Genomic DNA, 20,855 nt, shown 5'->3' with positions numbered 1-20,855 from the left:
CGCGGCTGCGTAGACCCCGGTGGCTGAGAACCGGGTGAATGGAGGCTCGGAAGTTCAGCCGTCCCCACGGCGTGTAGACTGCCTGAAAACTCCGCTGGAGAATGACGTCTCTGCTTTGAGCCTCTTGCCCCACAAAGGCCTCACTCAACTTTCCTGGGCAGGTCCCCAAACTGGAAACCCTCGTAAGGGAACTTCAAACTGTGATTTTTATATTCTGGCCTACAACCAAATATATATCCTTGAATCTCTACTGCCACCAATTTAATAATATGTTGTGAGGATAAAAAAGAAGAAAAGAAATGTTACCATATCAATTATGTTGACATATCTTAGGCTCAAAACATTGAAATGGGGGGGGGGGACATCTTGGATTCTAGTAAATATAGGCTTTCTTTTCTTAAAGGAAGTAAAAAGAAGGGACAGATCCTAGAGAGAAATTATTCTGTTCCCCTCACCTGTCTCCTGTTCTTCATCTGTAAAATGGGTATGGGTAAGATGGGCACAAAATTTCATCAAGTGATAGCCATTTTCTCAAGCAAATCTAATCAAATATGTGAGAAAGGTGAAATGAATATGCAACTGATGATAAGATTGTTTTCGTGCAAACCTTCCTTTTCTTGATCTAGCAGACGGCGTGTGGAACGGATAAGAATCTGGTTCACTGGTTTTATTTAACTCAGGGTTGATGAAAGCCTTTCGTCACCGCTGCTGTTTTGATGCGTCTGTAGGAAACAAACAAAAACTTGCCGAACATGTCAGCAGCCTTGCACGCATGGGGAGGGAAGCCTGGAATAATGAAAATGGCAGCGTTCTCTGAGCAGTTGGTGAGGTTTCCGGGCCTGGTCTTCAGAGCAGCAGATAGAGATGTGGCAGGCCTGTTACAAGGTTGTAATAACAGGCCAACAGTTTTTATTTTAATAGAAAATAAGTCTTGTGGTGGAAGACCTATGGCGGGGGGAAAAACCAGTGTGTCAGATCCCTTCATTGTGGATATCAATGCTTTAGCATAAACCCAAAGTTGATATTTTAGCTTTTAAAAAGCAAGTTGAAGCCCTGGCTGGCATAGCTCAGTGGATTGAGCTCAGGCTGCGAACCAAAGTGTTGCAGGTTCCATTCCCAGCCAGGGTACATGCCTGGGTTGCAGGCCATGACCCCCAGCAACCGCACATTGATATTTCCCTCTCTCTCTCTATCCCCCCTCCCTTCCCTCTCAAATAAATAAATAAATAAATAAATAAAAAGCAAGTTGACAAAACATACTGCATTTAATGAAATAAGTGATACTCAGATATGGCAAAAATTAGAAAAAGGGGATTCAAGAATGATTGCAATTTGAGCAAAACTGATATAATTGATCGATTATACTAACTTCAGATGGTTTTTTCGAAGGTGCTTATTGTTTGTTAACTAGGTGTCTAACAAGAAATCATTTTGTGTGTGTGTGTGTGTGTGTGTGTGCGCGTGTGTGCGCGTGTATGTGAGATTCACATATTTTGTCCTCAAGATAGGGAGTTTTAAAAAACCCCTGTAGTAAAGGCCAAACTTTTTAAGATTCTAATTAATTCTAATATCAGGATAGTGTACTACTTACCAAGAATCCAAGTGTAGATTAAATTGTATAGGGTTTTCCCCATAGTCCTGACTAACCGATATGCTTTTTAGAGAACTCTGTATCACAGGTGGCAAACACAAGGCCCGCAGGCTGAATCCAGCCCTCCACCTTGTTTTATCCAGCCCAGCACCTTGTTTCTACCCAGCAGCAGCACTGAGCTCTTGTTTAACTGTTAAGGAGTAGTTACATTTATACCGTCCTAAAATTACATTCAGCCCTTTGAAGGCAACTGCGAGGCTGATGTGGCCCCCGGTGAAAATGAGTTGGACACCCCTGCTCTGTATGCAGGGAAAATAATTTTTGAGTAGCCACTTCTTTCTGCTTTCTAGCCCTCCTTGAGTCTTCTTTCATTTTTAAAGTCAACGTGTTTACTCTGGCCATAGGAAGCTTGCAAATGTGACTTCTTGCCAGGATGCTCACTTACTTCCAGACATACATGTACACACGCACACAACACATACACAACACATACACTGTATGTCAAACACACACATAAACACACAACACAGACAGATACACACAAGCACACACACAGAAGACCATCCAGTTACCTCTCCCTCATCCCCTGACCTCAGCTCAAGCCCCACCCTTTCAGGGACAAGGTCACGCCCCTCTATGAGGCAAGCACATTGCACTCCATTCTCCTCTGTGGCACTTACCCTGGTCGGTGAATATACTTTTATTTCTATGGGCATGTGTTTCAAAATCTCTCAGTCTTACTAGAGTGCAAGCTCCAGGAAGAGAGAGGTGGATGTGTAGGTCTTACTCACCAGCTGTAAAACGAGGGTTCTTTCAATAGCTACTTGTTGTTCAATGACTGACTGGTTGATTGACCCCTAGGAGTAAAAATGGAATTTGCTAATGATGGGGTTTATTAAGATTTATTAAAATGAAAAAGGAAGGGCCCTGGCTGGTACTTTGGAATGAGTGCTGGCCTGCAAACCGAAAGGTCACCAGTTCGATTCCCAGTCAGGGCACATCCCTGGGTAGCAGGCCAGGTCCCCAGTTGGGGGTGTGCGAGAGGCAACCAATCAATGTATCTCTCCCGTATTAATGTTTCTCTCCCTCTCTTTCTCCTTCCTTTCCCCTCTCTCTAAAATAATAACTACTTTTTTAAAAAACGAAAGAGAAAGCAACTGGGGTTGATTGGAAAGCAGGATAAAGTTTGGAAGGGAGAACAGGATTTCTCAGCAATCTATAATTAACCCAGTATGTTAGGCTCATGGTCCACCAGGTAGGGATGTCACCCCCAACCACCATCTAGGGGACGTTCTGCCCAAGGAAAAGGATGTTGTGCTGGAGAGGATGGCCACTTTGAGCCAGAGTCATCTGAGTGTGAACCGGCAGGCACAACTAGAGTTTATTATTAGTGGCAGGTGCCGTTGCAGAAAATGTGAGGAGAAAGCCTTTACAACTGGGAGGGGCTTGGAGAGCCTCTCCAGGCCTGCCCCTCCCTTCCTGAAAGCAGTAATAAACCACACCTCAGATAAAGGGGTTACACAATGCCCCTGTGTTTCCTTTTCTATTTTTGGAAAGCAGTAATTTGGGGGGCGGGGATGTAGGAGTACGGACTGAGGAGCTGCCCTGTCGCCCCTCTGGGCCCTCTGTGGCCTGTTCAGGTGCAGCTGGGCCAGAGCAGCTCGGTTCTGCTCACTTCCCTGCCTAGCGCCTTCAGGGCTCCTCCTGCTCGCAGCTCAGGGTGCAGCCTTCACAGGCCACCTGGCCCTGGTCTGTGTCTCTAGCCTCAGCCCTCAACACCCTGTGTCCCCGACTCCTGTGTACTCGGCAGGACACTCCTGTGAACTGTCTTTTCCTAGAAACGGTGCTACCTGGAACAACCTTCCACAACTGCCCTACTGAGCTAACTTGTATGCATTTCTTCGGGTGGCTGTGAAAATAAATAGTCCTCTTTCCAGGAAGTCTTCCTGACGCTGCTTCCTTGTAGTAAGTGTGTCTGTGTGTGTGCACATATAAACATATATACACACACATACAATATAGACATTGTTTTCTGAACCGTTGGGGTGTCTTGCTTCTTTACCCATACCAAATTTAGCATGGATTTCCTAGGAACAAGAACATTTTCTTATATAACCACCATATGATTATTAAAATCAAGAGGTCCAATATTATTAAAATACCATTCCCTAGTCTGCTTTTACATTCAAATCTCGCCCATTGCCCAAGAACATCCTCGTGCCCATTCTTAGCTCCGCCTAGTTCAGGGTCCAGTCCAGTATCACACATCGCACGTAGTTGTCATCTCTTTGTATTCAGTCCTCTGCCCTTCTTTGACCTTTGACCTTTGAAAAACACAGGCCAGCTGTTTTGTAGACTAGCCCCCCGGTGCACTTTTTCAGTGTTTCCCTGTGACTGCCACAGAGGTGGTGTCATGTCCTTCCCAGCACATCAGCACGTCAGGAGGCACGAGATGTCGAGTTACCCAGTCCTGGGGACTCGGGCTTTGATTTGGGGGGAAGGTGGCAACTGCCAGGTTTCTCCACTGCAAAGCGATTCTTTTCACCATTGCAATTAATAACTGGGGGGAAGATACTTTGAAACTATGGAAATGTCCCATCCAACTCTCGTCCACTAGTCTGGCATCCAGTTTATGTCCGCTTCATTTTTAAAGAAGCTTATTTTATGTTGTTAATGAAGAATATGATTATGATAAGTGGGCTTTTTAAACCGCCCACCTGAAATACCCGCATCTCCCATACCAACCCAACTTCTTTATTTATGAAGATCTTATCACCTACAATTATGAGAGGTCCCGTAGGTATGGGACCAGCCAAGGCAATATTTCTCATTTGCATTTTCAACTCTATTCAGGAATTTATCTTTTCATTTCCTTTTCTTTTACAATAAAAAAAAATCCATAAAAGTGACATATTTTTTATAATAAGAAAGAAGATATATAATATTATTTCTGGCTTGTCAAATGTCATAATACTGCTTTTGGTCACATTATGATGGGCATCTATAATTGCATTTATTTTTTCATGCTTGCTACAAGGACTCACTTAAGACCCTGAATAGCTTCTTATAGCCTTGGAGTCTGTGGATTGAAAATCATTTGGATTGATTAAAGTCATGAGGAGAATTATGATAAGGGTCGGATCACATGGGCACCAGGAAGGGAAAATATTACCATTTAAACTAGAAGTGGGACTTTTTCTCCTTAAGTGAATCATATTTACAATGACAGAAGGGGTAGCTCATTGTACAATTCATAATAGCTGACATTTACTCATCCATTTATTCAAGAGAAAATCATCTTGCGAGCCTACTAGGTAAGAAGCACCATTACATACAACTTGTAACTACAAAGGATACCCTTGAATAGTATCCTTCTGGGTCTTCAGGCAAGCTTTGGCTAAAAGGAACCTTGAGGACTTGCTTAGAGCTTTCACTGAAAGAGCTCAGAAGCTGAAATATCCTGGATAACGCATCATTCGTCCACCACCTAGAGATACCGTCTGCTTGACAAGTGCTGCCTTTCAGAACCCCCCGAAAACAGAGTAGAGAGAAAGAAAGGACTCTCCCTCCCCCAACTCCAGACAACCAGGTGAGAGAAAGCCATCTGGTGTTCCTGGAACCCCATTCAGCACTTCCCAGTCACCCCAGGCCCCAGTGTCCTAGAGAAGAACCTCTCTCTCCTGTCCCATCTATCACTGTCATTTCACATTCTGCCCACAAATGGGGTTCTCTGAAATATCAATATCAGAAAATTTTAGAGCTGGAGAAAACCTAGAGAATAAATACCTTTCCCCTTAAGACATATCTCAACAGACTTTTACATACTGTCACATTTGTTCCTCACAAAATGCTTGTGCAGAAACGGAAGACCAGCCAAGTGAAGGGACAGTTCAGAGACAGCAGTGAACCAGACCTAGAATTCTGACCTCTGGGGTCACAACCCATCGGGCTGGTGGCCATCACTAGGTCATCAGAACCCCGCCGCCTTAAATGCTTCCGTGGCATTTATCCCTGTATTAGTTGGGTATTATTTAGATGATTATTTGCTCGATGTCTCTCGCCCTCAAGCAAACATGGATGATGGGGATTGCACCTACTTACCTCACATTGTGTCCCAGAATCTTCCTTGGGTGGGTGGGTGCACAAAGGGATGAGCCAATACACCACGTGCATGTATTTCTTCTGACCATAGCGACTTCTCCTGTGTGTTTCCAGACCGTAGCCTGCTGCAGGAAATGGCCCTCTCGGTGGACTCATCCTGGCCCCGGTGGCAGTGGCGACTCAGAGATGACCACCTCCAGCATCCATCTGAAGCCACACCACTGCTGACCCCAGAGAAGGGAAGGCAGAACTACAACCTGACGCGGCAGCGGGTCGTGTTCCCCAACAACGACACATTCCACCGGGACTGGGCCAAGGTCTCCAGGAGGTACTCCGGCAACCGGATCTGCACGACCAAGTACTCACTCCTCACCTTCCTGCCCCAGAACCTCCTGGAGCAGTTTCACAGGTGCACACGCCCTTGGCCAAGCAAAACTCACTGTGACCAAGTATCTGCCACTCAGAGGATCTCAGAGATGTGCACCATGGGCCCCCTTTTCTTTAGTATCCAAATGCATGTACATGGAGAAAGAAGCCCTGTCATTCATTCGATAAGTATTTATAAACATTCTACTCTGTGTTAGGCCATGTGTTGAGTTCTAGAAATACATGAGGGGGGAAAAATACCATCCTGAGTATATCGTCCAGTGAAAGAGACATTAGTTTTGCAAATTATATAAACAGATGCAAAATGATAACCCAGATAGGTATTTTCAAGGAGAGAGATGTGGTGCTGCTGGAGCAAGGGGAAGTCTGGCCCAGTTCGGAAAGACAGGGAGGACTTCCAGGAGGAACCGATGATTGAAGTATAACCATCATTTCTTCGGAAAGAAGAGGATGCGTTCACTTGGTGGACAAAGGCAGGGAGAAGTCGGGGAAGGGGGCCAGGAAAATGTTTCTGCGATGGATCTTCATGTGCAAAAGCCCTGTGGCAAGGAGGAGCAAGATGCACCTGGAAAACTTGAAAATGCAAGCCACTCTTTTAGGATAATATATGCAAAATCGCCTTTTAATCATAAAGCAAAACATGCACTTAGATATCAGTGCATAAATTTTGTAATTATTAGTATAAAATACCATTTACTGAGCAACTACCATGCTCCCAAACCTTCTGTTGTATACATAAATATGACCCATGTACTAAGAACCCTTTAAAGTAGGCAACACTGTTCCCATTTTACACAAGACGGAACATTCTCAGAAAGGTCACACAGCGAGTAAACAGTAGGATCCAAGTTTGAATCTGGATAGATTTGGCTTTAAACCCCTTTCTGTATTGTTCGAGGTAACGCTGAAAAAGAACGTCATTTGAGTCGGAGAAGGGTCAAGGGTAGGGGAAGAATAGGGTGGAGAGGATATTTTTCTTCTCCATGATGCTCACTCACACCTTGCTCGCCCCTTGCAGGTGGGCTAACCTCTACTTCCTGTTCCTGGTGATTCTGAACTGGATGCCCGCCATGGAGGTTTTCCACCGGGAAATCACCATGTTACCACTGGCCACCGTGCTGTTCATCATCATGGTCAAGGACGGCGTGGAGGACTTCAAGAGATACCGCTTTGACACGGAGATAAACTGCTCCCACATCCAGATATACGAGAGGTGAGGGGAATCACTCTTCTGTGTTCTCTCTTGCAAATCAATTATGTAAAACCATCAGCACTTTCAAAAGATTGGTCTCTCTTCTCACGTATTTTCTTAGGTTCACATAATTTCAGTGATTCTCAAAAGGGCAATTTTTCCCTGCAGGGGACATTTGACAATGTCTGGAGACATTTTTGTTGCTGCTTTCGGAAGGAGGATGCTACTGGAATCTATCTAATGGGCAAAGGCCAAGGATAATGCTAAATAAACATCTTACATAGTTGGGACAGCCCCCCCTCACAACAAACAATTACTATCCAACCCAAAATGTCAATAGTGCTGAGACTTAGAAACCTTAATTTAACTTGTGTAAACACTCATATAATTAAACACAAGGAAGTTATATTGTTAAGAGTAGGGCTAAGAAGCCCAGTGTTGACTGGATCATCTCAGGAGACCAAGTTTAGGAGCAGATCTTTGGGGGGGGGGGGGGGGGGCGGTAACAGGCAGTGTCTCCCAACCAGAAATTGAGTACCATTTTTCAAGCACCTGAGTCTCTTGATTAAAAATCCTTGCTTTTAGAGAACTTAATCAGGTAGGCTTTAGGACCCAGAGGTGGCACACCTGTTCCCAGATGCTGAGGGTGGAAAAGAAAGATACCTGTGGGTGACTGGTGACGTCTGTCCACATTCCAGAAGGCGGAGTCTCCGCAGGTAGGAGGAAGTGGCCTGGCAAGTGCACACCTGTCCTTTGCAAACTCTTTCTTTCCTTGTTAGATTTCTCCCCCCGGGTGTTTGTACACTGGCTTTTTGTTTTTAATTTGCCTTTAAAAAGGAGAGAGAAGTTTTCAGCAGAGAAGGAGGTAAAAGATGTCGGAGACATGACTCGCTGGTGGCTGAACAATGGAACTGAACAGGGAGAAACCTCTTCTCCATGGAACTCACAAGCCACCCTGTGAGAATTAAAGAGCCGGGACTGAGCAGAGATGAGAAAGGAAGAAGGGAAGAGAAGGCGGAAGAAGAAAGAAGACAAGAAACGAGTGGTGGTCTCCAGCCTGCCCTTTGAAGGAGGGTCCCGCAAAGAGAACCCCAACAGGCACTACTGCGGGAACCAGGTTAAGACCAGCAAGTACACCGTGCTGTCCTTCGTGCCCAAGAACATCTTCGAGCAGCTACATCGGTTTGCCAACATCTATTTTGTGGGCATCGCGGTTCTGAATTTCGTCCCCGTGGTCAATGCCTTCCAGCCCGAGGTGAACCTGATACCGATCTGTATCATCCTGGGGGTCACCGCCATCAAGGATGCCTGGGAAGACCTCCGGAGGTACAAATCCGATAAGGTGATCAATAACAGAGAGTGCCTCGTCTATAGCAGGTAACGTGAAACGCTTCGGCTCGCCTGGGGGGCCCAGCTCTGCTCTGCCTGCGGGTGCTACCCCTGCAGCTGCCGTGCGGAGAAGGGGTGAGGAGGGAGAGAACATCCCATTACCTCAGTGGAGCTGTTCAGTTCTTCCCAGTGAAGAGTATGGTGTGACACCAAAAGACAAAACAAAACGATAGGGGCTGGACTCAGATACTTTTTAAAATTAGGAGGTCTTTCTTAGACGGCATGCTCTTTGCTGTTTCAAACGTGTTTAGTATTTAAGAATCTTGCATACATGCTCACATATCCTTGGTCCTGTGTGGCCATGAGCACATTGGAGCGGGCTGGACGCCCTCCAGGGCAGGGGGCATCGCTGTTGGTTGGGGGAGCTCCTGGCAGAGAGTCGTATTAGGAGACGCAGCATCAGAAACTCCACACCTGGGCTAAACACCGTCCCTGTCACTAGAGAAGTGCGTGACCTCAGGCGACTCGCTTAATCTCTCTGAGCCTCGTTTCGTCATTTGTAAAATCGGAACACTTCCCGGGGGTGGTCATGATAATTGCACAAGGTAATCCTTGGAAAGTGCTTAGCACGATGCCTAACGTGTCATGAACACTCAATACGTAAGCTGCGATGGGTTTGTTTTTAGAGTGTAAAACTCCTATCAGCTCCATCATCAAGCCTGCCCTGCAGCTTCCTCTCTGACGTTGTCCCAACCAAAGTAAAAGCTGCCCACCACCTGTCTTGCTGCCACATTATTTGTTATTTTATATGGGTCGTTGCTTTACAAAGTTTCCGCCAGCACTTGACCGGCCTCGGGTGTTAGGGAAAGGACATGCTCATGGTCAGGAAGGGAAGAGAGTAGAATTATCGTGTGTCTCAAGTGGGTGCCGGCTCGCATGGGCTGGAAGGGAGCAAGGCCACCGAGCCCAGGCTCACGGACAGGCTGCCCGACTGAGGGCTCTGTGGGTCAGCAGCAGATGCTTAGATGATGGACTCGCTAGCAGGCAAGGGCGTGACGTCTTGGCGAATCAGGAAAATGTCTGTCTTGCCCAAGGAGCACTGTCTGTCTCACGTTTTCCCTCTGACTTGGTCAGCCGTAATTCAGCACGAGTTCCGCAGTGGCTCTGGTCATTCTCGCTTCAAGGTGTGTGCTGCAGCTGTAGGAGCAGGGACTGCGTCCTTCTGAGGAAGGGTCCTCTCCTCGTGGAGGGGAAGGGGACCCGTTTGGAGTTGGCTGGTGAGAGGGTTGCTGAGCCAAACTCCATTTGGAAAGTTGTCACCAGGGAAGCTTCTCACGCAGGTGACACATGTGTCTCCAGGTCACCCCAAGAAAGGCTCCGTGTCCTCTGTCAGCTTCAGATGAGCTTCGGGTCTCCGTGCGGGCAGGACCACACCTGCGTCTAAGAAATTGAATCACAAGGCTTTAGTTTGGGTTTGTGGTTGTTTTCGCAGCTGGGCCTAATTGTCCTGAATGTTGCTGGCACAACCTAGAGCTGAGATTGAGTCATCGCTCTCCTGTGAATAAGGAATGATACAGAGAAGGGAACTAACTGTGGGGCTCAGACACCTTTCTTTGAAGAGGCTGGTTTTGTAGAAAGCATCACTTTTCTCCTGTCATCGATCCACCCATCCCTTTTTGTTCCCACCTTTCTCCTTTGTTGTTATTTTCTTTCTTTCTTCACCCCCCTTACCCCCCCCCATTAGAGAAGCTAGTGAGTCTGGAAGCTGGTTCCAGGGAGGAACGCACGTGGACCTCAACGAGCCTGGTCCTGTCCTCCCTGCCCTGCCAGGAATCCTGTCCGAAGCGTCCCAGAATAATGGGGCTGTTCTTCGGGATGATGTCAGGGTGTGGATCAGACCACAGGCTGGCCTGCACAGGGTACTGGCCCGGCAGAGACTGAACGGCTATAGTTCTTTCCTCAAAATAACTTCCAGGACGGCAGAAGGCCGAGGTGGTAGCAATCCTAGCAAGAAGAGACATTCGTCCACAGGCTCACTGGCAGAGAGGGGCATTCGGGGTTTTGTGGCAAAGTATATTTAGTGGAAAAATAGGGACAGAGAGATGTCTCTGAAGTGTATATATGCTGGCCCTCCTGCTCCATGGTCCATGAAAGACTAAAGAAAAGGTACCGAGTAAAGAAACCTATATTCATCATTGACTCACTCGGTGTTGGTGCAGACTTACCGAGCCTTGGGGATACTTGTTAATATTTATTACTTTTTCCAGGAGAGCCAAATAATTGACTACAGGGACTGGAAGGTGATTGAATAAAATGGACTGGATACAAACAGGAAAGCCATATTTGTGTATGTGTGCTTATACATGGCAAGCGACACTTGGCATCAGCGATAGGTGGCAGTAGAGAGTGGTGGGGACTGTGGCAAGGGGGCGGGGGGGCATGCATTCATCTCAGGAGGCAGAGATGGCCGCTCAGCTGCAGCTGGTTACCATGTGGACGTACAGGGTGGGGCAAAAGTAGGTTTATAGTTGTGAGTACACAAAACAAAGTTCATTCTTTTATTATTTACTAATGACTGTGTTATTTTTCCATAAAAACAACTATAAACCTACTTTTGCCCCATGTGGTAGGGGCCTAATGTTGCTAGATTGCCTGAGTTTTATTAAGGGAGCTAGAATTAATATTTTTATTTGAAATAACCTGCTTTTTAAATGTTGGTAACTGATTGATTTTTTTTTTTCAAATACTTCAGACCTATTTTATTTGACATAAAGTTACGTTGCCTGGGAGCTCCCTACTTTGCAACCTTTGCTTTATGGTATCCTAGGAATCTGGATTCTCGCAAAAGAATGATTGGATTCTCCTTTTGAGATTTATCTTCACAGAGGGAACCTCTTAACCCCTTTGGGCAGAGGGGGTTGTGGTCTAGAAGTGAGAAGGCAGACCTAGAAGTTGGGGAGCCTACCCTCTCGGCCCGGATCTGCGGCTCACTGCTAGTACAGTCAACTCTTGAACAACGTGGTTTGGAGCTGCACAGAGATCCACGTGTAAATGGAACCGCACAGCTCAGACCCGTCATTGATGTAATGGCTTAGAGAAGTCCTTTAAGTCTCTGGGTCTCAGTTTGCACTTTTGTAACACTTTGGAGTCAGACTAGATCTTGCACTGGAGACACGCTGTGAAAGAACAGAACCCAGAGCCAAATGAACTTGGGAAAAGGTACAACCATGCTCATTAACATAATAAAAGTTCTGAGAGACCCTTGATGATGACCCCTGAGTTAAACCCACTTTGTTTAACTCAGTTGTGTCTGTTGAAATGCCTTCTGCTCAAGGCAGCAGAAAGCTCAACTCAAATGAGTTTAAACAATGAAGAGACTTCTTGGTTTAAGTCACTACAACCATGCTGATGTGGGCAGGTGATAAGGCAAGGTTCAGTCTGTCCCCTAGACCCAACACTTAGCTGTCCTTTTCATTCAGTCTCCTTTATAACATCTTTATCTTCAGGGAAGCTTCCCTTGTGGCGATAAGATGGCTGCAGCAGCTCCAGCCTTCACCTCTACATGGGATAACTCACAAAGGGAGAAAGAAAGGCACTCTAGAAGCACTCTTGGAGGCCAAGTCCCTCCTCATACCTCAGTGACCACAGAGGGTCACATGCCTGTCCTTGAATCAATCTCTGTGACCAGGAGATGGGCATATGCTAATTGGGTTCTAAGTGAGCCACAGAGTCCTACGTGCAGCCTGCTTCCCTGAAAGCACTTGAGCAACCCAGAGAAGATAAAAAACCCAAATGGAGAGAGGGAGAGAGAGATATTTTCTAAGAGAAGGGTGAGCAGGTATTAGAGAGGCCACCTCCATGTTCTCAAAATTATCACCTTAAAGAATATTTGAGTTTAGACTCTTATAAATTGTTTTCCACATGTTAGCAGGTAGGAATGTACACACTTTGGGACATTCCGTACTGCAGGTTCCTAGAGTCCTTCAAACTCTGGAGTGAATCAGCTCTATGAAGAACCCCAGGAGAGGAAGCTGGGAAACGCTAGATTGTGTTAGTTGTTATGTTAACTGACAGATGCTCAGTGGCACTCCTTTTGTCAAATATCGATGATACATAACAAGACGTCAGACAGAGAATACAAGATCCGAGAGGATCGTTTTTTTCTGAGAAGCCACATAATAGCTTGTATCTCAATCACTAGCTCTATCCATTTTGTCTCACATTCACACATCTGAGAAACTGATGTCCTTTTTTTAGGTTGTTTTCATTTTTGTGCAATTGAATACCAGGGCCCTTCGCACTTTGCTCAACCTAATCCCATGCATCATCCAGCCTGGACGTGTTGAGGCTGTGAGGGAATCTTTCTGCAAACACCAGAAGCCTTGTTAACAGACTTACAATCCTGTTAGAGCATTTTCTTTTAATACAGCAACTGTGCTTGTGGTCTAAAGGTGACCCATTAATCAGATTTATGGAATGACTTCAAGGAGAGATTAGCTTCAGAATTGTATTAGCTCTGTTTCTCCCAGGGCTCAGTTTAATGAATCTAGAAAAAAAAAATACCCAGCAAGAGATTTTTTTCATCCAGCTTAGTAAATTTTTATTTGTATTCAGAAAACAGGCAATAAGGAAGCAGGAGTGGAAACCAAGGGAATCCAGGCCGATTTTTGTATTTGGTATATTGTCACGTAGCAAAAGTGCTTAAAGGGCCAGGCACTCACTCATTCATCTGTTTAGCAAGTGTTAATTCAGGACCGAGCACGTTTGCACCGCCACGGGCCCTGTGTGCCCTCGAGAGGCTCCCAGTGGTCCAGGGGTCAGGAGGAATTTGTAAACAGCTGCTGTGGCCCACGTGCTTTGGTGGCCTGTGTACAAAGGGCCGCAGTCAAGCAGGGGTTATGATGACCCATCTGCACGTGAGAAAGGTGAAGGCTGCAGGAAGCCCCGAAGAGGTGACCTTCCAGGAGGCATGGGAGGGAGGATGCGCAACATTTCGCCCCACACAGGGAGCGCCTTTCAGCCCCCAGCCTGTTCACGTGTCACCTAAAAGTTGTGCACGTGGCTTGACGCCACTATCCCAAGGACCATGGTCAAAAAATATCAGAAACTGAGAAGAATGATTTCAATGAGAAATTCTTAAACTCTGACTTTGACCAAGATTTGGGAACTGCCTTTTCTGCCAAGTCAGGCAGCTGCCGTAACGTAAACACAACTGCAGGTGCTGCAGGCGCTGCAGGTGCTGCAGGCGCTGCAGGCGAGGGGCCGGTCTTCTGTCTGCCCACGTGGCCCTGAGGACTGGCTCCCTGCGGGAGAAGGACGGGCCGGCCTGCAGCCTGTTGTGTCAGTACAGCAGCTGCCTTTCTTGCCAGGGCCCCATCGGAAAGCCTGAGAGTGAGGACACCAGAGGTCCTGATCCCAATCTGTTGCTAATTAGCCACAGGACCTGAACAAAGCCACTTAAGCAGTTGGGACCCCATGTGTCTCATCTTCAAGTGGTGATCATAATCTCTCTATGGTATATGTTCTGAAAAGGGGTAGGTGGTCTATTTTATTAAAAGGTGTGCAGATGACATGCAAAAGGGCTTGAAAAGAGCCCAGCCGTAGACATGAAGTATGCAGTGCACTGCAGGGTGAAAGGAGCACAGGCAAAGCAGGCTCAACAGCGGCATTTAAAACGTGACATCTTACTGGATGCTTGGCATCAGGGACTTTGACGTCGGACCTGGGGTTATCGCAGAGCTGCCACTTACTAAATGTGCAGACATATGGAATTGCTTGGTCCCTCGAGCCTCCATTTCAACATCTGTACAATGGGGACAATACTAGGACCTTTCTGGTGGCTTGAGTGAGATAATCCTTATAAACCATTTACGCACCATACCTATTAGCACTAGGTAATTTTAAAAAATTTCCTGGCTGGCGTAGCTCAGTGGATTGAGCTCGGGCTGCGAACCAAAGCATCGCAGGTTCGATTCCCAGTCAGGGCACATGCCTGGGTTGCAGGCCACGGCCCCCAGCAACCGTACATTGATGTCTCTCTCTCTTTCTCCCTCCCTTCCCTCTCTAAAAATAAATAAATAAAATCTTAAAAAAAAAAAAATTTGTTCCAGGCACTTCAACTCTAATTTTATCAATGGCAGTCCCAGTCTGAGCCCTTCCTCTTTCTTGCTGCATTCCCCATATGTACAAGGGAGGAATTGCTTGTTTTATTAGGAAAAAGCAAGGACATTCACAGAGCCACATTGACAGCGCACAGGGTTCCAATGTTCTAAAAGGAAAAACCTGTGCTCTGCTCTCTCATCTCTCATCTATTCCAAGGACAGAATTTAAAACCGGAATTCGAGAAATCCCAGTGGAGCCTGGATCTCCTCTCCTCTAGGGCCCTGCCCTTTCCACGCCATACCTGAGCACATGCACACCAAGGTTTAGATCCAGCAAGGGATGTGGGTGGCCTCATCCAGCCCAGAGCCTAATAATCACGTTGTTGAGCCCAATTTCTAACATAGAGTGTGCATTAGAATGTCATGCTTGTGCAGCTACTCACAAACCAGCTGTTTGGACCCCATGCTCCTATTATTTCTCCTGAACCACAGCTCCCCGGGAAACCCAAAGGAGACACAATGATGGACAGGGTGGAATTTAGGGTTTGCCAGGGCCATTCTAGCATCTAAATACAATCATAAATTCATTTTCACTCTAAAATTACATCCTGGCTTGCTGCAAGTATTAGATGAGATGATGCACGTAAAATGCTTAGTACAGTGCCTGGCATTGAGGAACACTCAGAAAATGTTCGCTAACACTATTGCTAAGGAGACTTCTGTGACCTTGATAGTCAGAAATCACCTTGAGCTTGACTCAAGGGGAGCAAGAAAGAAAGGCTAGGGTTTGGAACCACAGGAGAGAAAACAAATTCTTTGCCACAGAACTGGACTGCAAGCTGTAAAACATAGCAAAATGGGCCTGGGGGAAGAATCTGAAAAATGCAGACAACAAAGCGACATCAGTGTCATTTGAAGCATGACGGTGAAAAGCACCACTGGCTGGACACAGCAGACCAGCGGGCCATCGCGTCCATCCCACAGGTCTTTGGTCTGCCTCTGGCACCAGCAAACTAGGCTCCTCTCGGAAGCATTCATTTTGCAAGTGCTGCCCTCCGCCCACTGCCTCGCCCTGTGCTCACAGGAGGCCATAAACCATTCGGGCCAATTCAGCTTGTCATTTCAGCATGGGATGCATTAGGTCTTCCCTGAAACCCAGTGGGTGGAAGAGCCGTAAAACAAGAATTCAAGTGTCACCAGAGCTCTGCACTTGTGTCAACAGGCCTGATTTGTATTTTAGCGGGTGAGGATTTACAGCCTCTGTTTTTGCCATTAAGGAGCACACAATTTCCAACAGCGAGGCTGCTGTCCTCCACGCCTCCTCCTTGACGCCTGTGACACCAGCTTCTGACACTTCATCTGCTCTGTGGCTCAGTCCCACACAGAATCAGGAGACCACGATGACCCACAAAGCTCTTACGCTGTCACTCATATGTCCTGGTAGACACACCTATGTGACCCTCCATAAGTTAGATCAGCTTTCCGGGACTAAGTTTTTCATCTGTGAAATAGAGGTAATGGTAACAACAGAAGTTGTTTTATTGTCACATAGCTAAATGGTCATATAGGTTAAGTGCTGGGTTCATGACTGGCACTCAATATATATGAGCTTATTATATTTATTCCATTAGGTTAGGTTGTGTATTATATGATATACATTATCTGTATTATGTCATAGTATATCACATTATCATATATTATCATTATTGGAAGTTTCCACTGATGAGTCCCTAACAAGAAGAGCTAGATTGGGTGTTAAAATAGCTAAAGGTTAGCAAAGCTCTTTTTCTGCTACCTCATGTGCAAGACAAATCTTCTCTTATGCTATTGGCTAGGAATTTTATAGTTTGCATTTTGCATTTATGTCTGTGATCCATTTGGAGTTAATTTTTTAGAAGGGTATAAGGTCTGTGTCTATATTTTTTTTGCATATAAATGTTCAGTTGTTCCAGCACCTTTTGTTGAAAAGACTATCTTTCCCCACGGTATTGCCTTTGCTCCTCTGTCTAAGATCGGTTGATTCAACTTTTTAAAGATTTTATTTATTTATTTTTAGAGAGAAGGAAAAGAAGGGAGAAAGAGAGGCAGAAAAACATCAATGTATGGTTGCCTCTTGCACACCCCATACTGGGGATGTGGCCTGCAATCCAGGCATGTGCCCTGACTGGGAATCGAACCGGCAGTACTTTGGTTCTTAGGCCCACACTCAATCCACTGAGCTACACCAGCCAGGAAGATGTTTGTATTTATTGAGCACTAGGGGCAAAGCCCTGAGCTCAGTACTCTACCTGTGCTTGTCGCCAGTCCTCTGAGGCAAGTACGTGTATTACCTTCCACTGGAAAAAGCAGAGGCACCGAGAGGTGGAGTAACTTGCCCAAGGTCACACAGGGCGTGAGTGGAGAAGCTGGGCTTCTAGCCTGCTCTTAATCCCTGCACTGCACTCATTCTCCCTGACCCTCCCTCCCCTTTCACCCCGGGGTAGCAGCACTGCCCACTCTGGGCTTGACATTGAAGCTTCCTGAAGAGCAGCCCAGGTCAGCACATCATCCTACATTGAACAAAAAGTCCCACAGGCAACTAATCCTGATAAAGTCCCTCTACTCCAGTTCCTTGAAACCCTTTTTATAAAGCCCACATACTTGAGAAGTGAAGCCTTAGGCATCCTCTCCTCCCCCACCCCCTCCCCTTTTACCTGCTTCCCTACAGCATCCAGTTGGTTACAAATCTCTCTTGCTGTTTATTTACCACTTAATAAGCTCTATGGCCTCTCGGAAAGCCATTTAAACGCCACCCCACTCAATTTCTCCTGGAGGCAGAATCTGCCAGATGGAGTCTTCATCCCAAGCCACGTTGATTTGTCTTATTTTTTAAACATCAGTGAACATTCCATGAAACTAAAATAGCAGTCAGTTCCCAGGTGTGGACTCACTGAGCAGGGGGGTGATCCAGAGTGTGTGGACGTGTCCACTGGGCCAGCTGGTCCACACGGGCTGGATTAACAAGGGGATGACTTCCTCAGGTGGCTGGAGCCAGCAGCTGGCCGTGTCGGGGTGTCACTCAATGCAGGAGCTTGCAGCTTTTCCATGTCAGCTGCATTCAGCCACTCATCACTTCCTCTGGCTGGACCCCCTGGGGCTGCACATCCTCGCCTTTTCCACAGTCACGCTCCAGACAGTCGAAAAGACCAAGTGGGCCCTGAGGATCGGGAGGTCAGCACAGAGGGGCCCAGTGCTCAGGCAATGCTCCGGATGTCTCTGTGTCTTTATCCCTAAAGTTCCTACAAAATTTGACTCTGATTTCATAACACAGCCATATTGGGGTTCATGTAAATGTTATTCTTTCAATTATGTGCCTGCTAATTTACTCCACCATATTCCCTAAACCCTCCCCCCCCCCAAAAAAAGCACATCATTTTTTAAGAACCAACATTCCCCAAATCACATTGGTCTCATGCCTTCATTACCCCCAGACACACAGGACAGGCCGTGTGCCTGGAGGCAGGCATGCCTCTGTTGGGGAAGCACAGCCCGCAGGTGGGCATGCCCAGCTTGGGGAGGTAAGCCTGCAGCAGGGCTGAGAATGTTCCTTCACCGCCGCGTGCCATCCTAAGGAAGAGCAGGTTACATCCAAAGGAAAGACTGAGACTGGTTGGACTTACAGTTTCTTGGGTGGCTCCATTGTTGTGTGATACCTGTCACTGTGGCCACAATTAACAAGAAAACTCTCCAGCCCAAATCATAGAGGTGACTATTCATAAAAATGTGTACCAGGAGCTCACCTCCGTAACCTTCCATCTTCTGCTACCTTAATAACCCACATCCCATAATAAGCAGCGCAGTCCTTGGTAAGAAGGGGAAAGAATGAGATTCAATGTCCGTTGTTGAAGGTGCGCTCACCTTGCCGTTGATAAGCCTGCATCTGCTGCACCCCCAGCTGGCAAAGCTGACCCATGTGCTCTGAAAGCGCTGGTGGTCAGGAGGCTGCTCCCAGTGTGTTCTCTCGTGAAATCCTATCTCAGATCCCAGCTGGAATGCTGGGATTACAGCAATCCACAGGGACCCCGCCATCCCCAAAGGCATTATCTGATAGGACCCAGACGCCAAACAGGGAGGGTGGAGAAGAAGGGAGACAAGCTGGATGATAAATCTTTGTTCCTTGGACCAATTTCGCTGTTGATATTTAAGGATGCTTTTTAAAAGCACACTCTCACAAAGGGTATCAGGGAGGCAATAGAGAAAGCCATAACCCTTTACCCTGTAAGATTTCTTTTCACGTATAAAGTGTGGCCATTCTGATTCCTTTCAGCAGTGCTCCCTTTAAACTGTTCTAAAGAAAGACCCATTGTGCCCTGAGTCCTTCCCTCAGTGAATTACTTGACAGCAACGTTGACACTCCCGATGGAGGCACATCCACCCCAAACACATCCATAAACGGATGCATGCATTTCTGAAATCACGCTGAGAAACAGTCTAGGGTGGCTGTTCGTCTTCTTCATGTGGAAAAGAAGGGACATGGGTCAGAGAGGAAGCATAAAAGAAGCTGAAGAATGCTTAAAAAGCCGTGATGTGCTTTCCCATGAAGAGAATCATCACCAAAACGCTGCAGGTGCACGGCCGCCACTCCCCAGATGTGGTCTCCACAGCTAATGGAGCAGTGCTGCCCCTGGGTGGATCCAACCAGGACACTGAGCTCCCGGGACCACGGGCACTTCCGCAGAGCTCTGTGGGTCTTGAAGGTTGCAAAGCTGCTCTCCGGCACTTCGGCCCTAATTGCTTCGGCCCTAATTGCTGAGATTCCCCCTCGGCCTGCCAAAGGGAAGCACATTCATTTCAGGGACTGTGAGAGAGTCTTCTGCGAGGGTCTTTTATGACAAGGAAAAGAGGGTCCTAGGAGGACTTGCCTGGGGTTCCGCAGAGGGCCCCAAAGCAGAGAGGCAGACATCAAACCCCTCAGGGATGTTTGTGAAGTCAAAAGAGAAATGGGACATTCCAGTCATGCCTCTCTCTCTGGAAGAGTAGGCTTGACATGCCCGGGGCAGCCTGGATTCCAGTAGGAACAGAAGCAATAACACGCCTGGGGGGAGCGCTCAGCATCAGTAGAGAAAAACAGCCGAGGAGAGCCTGCCTCTCCAGGCCTGGCAGGGCTCAGCAGCCTCCAGCTGCCATCCAGCTGGGCTCCATCAAAATGACCCCATGTGGACTATTACTTTGTTTCCAAGTCCCACGTTTAAAGAGGGACATTTCTAAATGCCGCCGGAGGCAGAAGAGTCCACACCCCCAGGGCAGACCTTGAAACCGAGTCACACAAGAACACCTGCCAGGCACTTGGAAAGTTAAATTCAACTTGGCACACCCAAAAGGCTTCCTGGGACTCCTGATGGATGCCTTAAGTTATTTTTCAAATGGTAGAAGATGGGATGGATCCTAGTACCTGGGAGAGCAGAGCTAGCTCCATGTTTGGCTAAGGAGAAGGAAGACTTTTTGAAATAAGAGCTCCTTGGAGTGCAGTGCATAGCCTTGGGGGGTAGCGAGCCCTTGTGCCAGTGTGGACACGCCGAGGCCGGCGTGGGACCTGGGAGGAGAGGGGGCGTGTTTCTGAGGAGGGGGCTATCCCAGCGGTAAAAACTGGGGGATTTGGTATCCGCTGACCCCAGGCTCAGGTTCTAGCTCTATTTTTTTGTAAGACCTTGGGAAATTGTTCTTGGGTCCTCAATTTCCTCATTTGTACAATGGGTACAACAGTCTCTACTCCAGTGGGTTATTATGCTAGTAAATGAAGCATAATTAATTAACACCTGAACTTGGCAGAGTAGAAATGACAAGTTTGCCCTTATCGCTGCCACTGCTATTACCTGAGCTTAATGAATTGGGTGGGAAGAGCATGTATTTAATATCCTTCAGTTTCTTCAGTCCTCTAATTCCGTGATCGCTGTGGGTTCCACCCAAAGTTCCTGGTGCCGTTCTCCTAATTCCCTGATGGCCCCGAGTTTTCTGTTTCAGAACCACTCGGATCTTCCCACACACTGGCCTATACCCTCAGCTTTCCCACAGCCACTCTCTTCCTGCAATCAGAAACAGTCTTTCCTGTACTCCAGGGTCCTGTGACCCTGCTTTCTACCGTGATAACTGGCTATTGTGCGGAGAGATGTATATT

At 47.0% G+C, this 20,855-nt stretch overlaps 1 protein-coding gene across 2 annotated transcripts in view; it reads left to right on the top strand.

Moving 5' to 3' along the window:
• Positions 1 to 20,855, top strand: part of ATP10B (ATPase phospholipid transporting 10B (putative)) — a 233,234-nt gene that overhangs the window by 141,928 nt on the left and 70,451 nt on the right. The window contains exons 4-5 of one of the 2 annotated variants that reach the window (XM_036014749.1): positions 5,807 to 6,101; positions 7,098 to 7,292. In XM_036014749.1, the coding sequence (XP_035870642.1) occupies positions 5,827 to 6,101; positions 7,098 to 7,292 (470 nt within the window). In that variant the 5' untranslated portion in view covers positions 5,807 to 5,826. Of the gene's footprint in view, positions 1 to 5,806; positions 6,102 to 7,097; positions 7,293 to 7,998; positions 8,649 to 20,855 lie in introns of those variants that run through there. The other variant, XM_036014748.1, reaches the window with a different exon arrangement.

The sequence above is a fragment of the Phyllostomus discolor genome, chromosome 13, assembly GCF_004126475.2.
Source record: "Phyllostomus discolor isolate MPI-MPIP mPhyDis1 chromosome 13, mPhyDis1.pri.v3, whole genome shotgun sequence".
Lineage (NCBI taxonomy): Eukaryota > Metazoa > Chordata > Mammalia > Chiroptera > Phyllostomidae > Phyllostomus > Phyllostomus discolor.
This window is presented reverse-complemented; position numbering and strand designations above follow the sequence as displayed.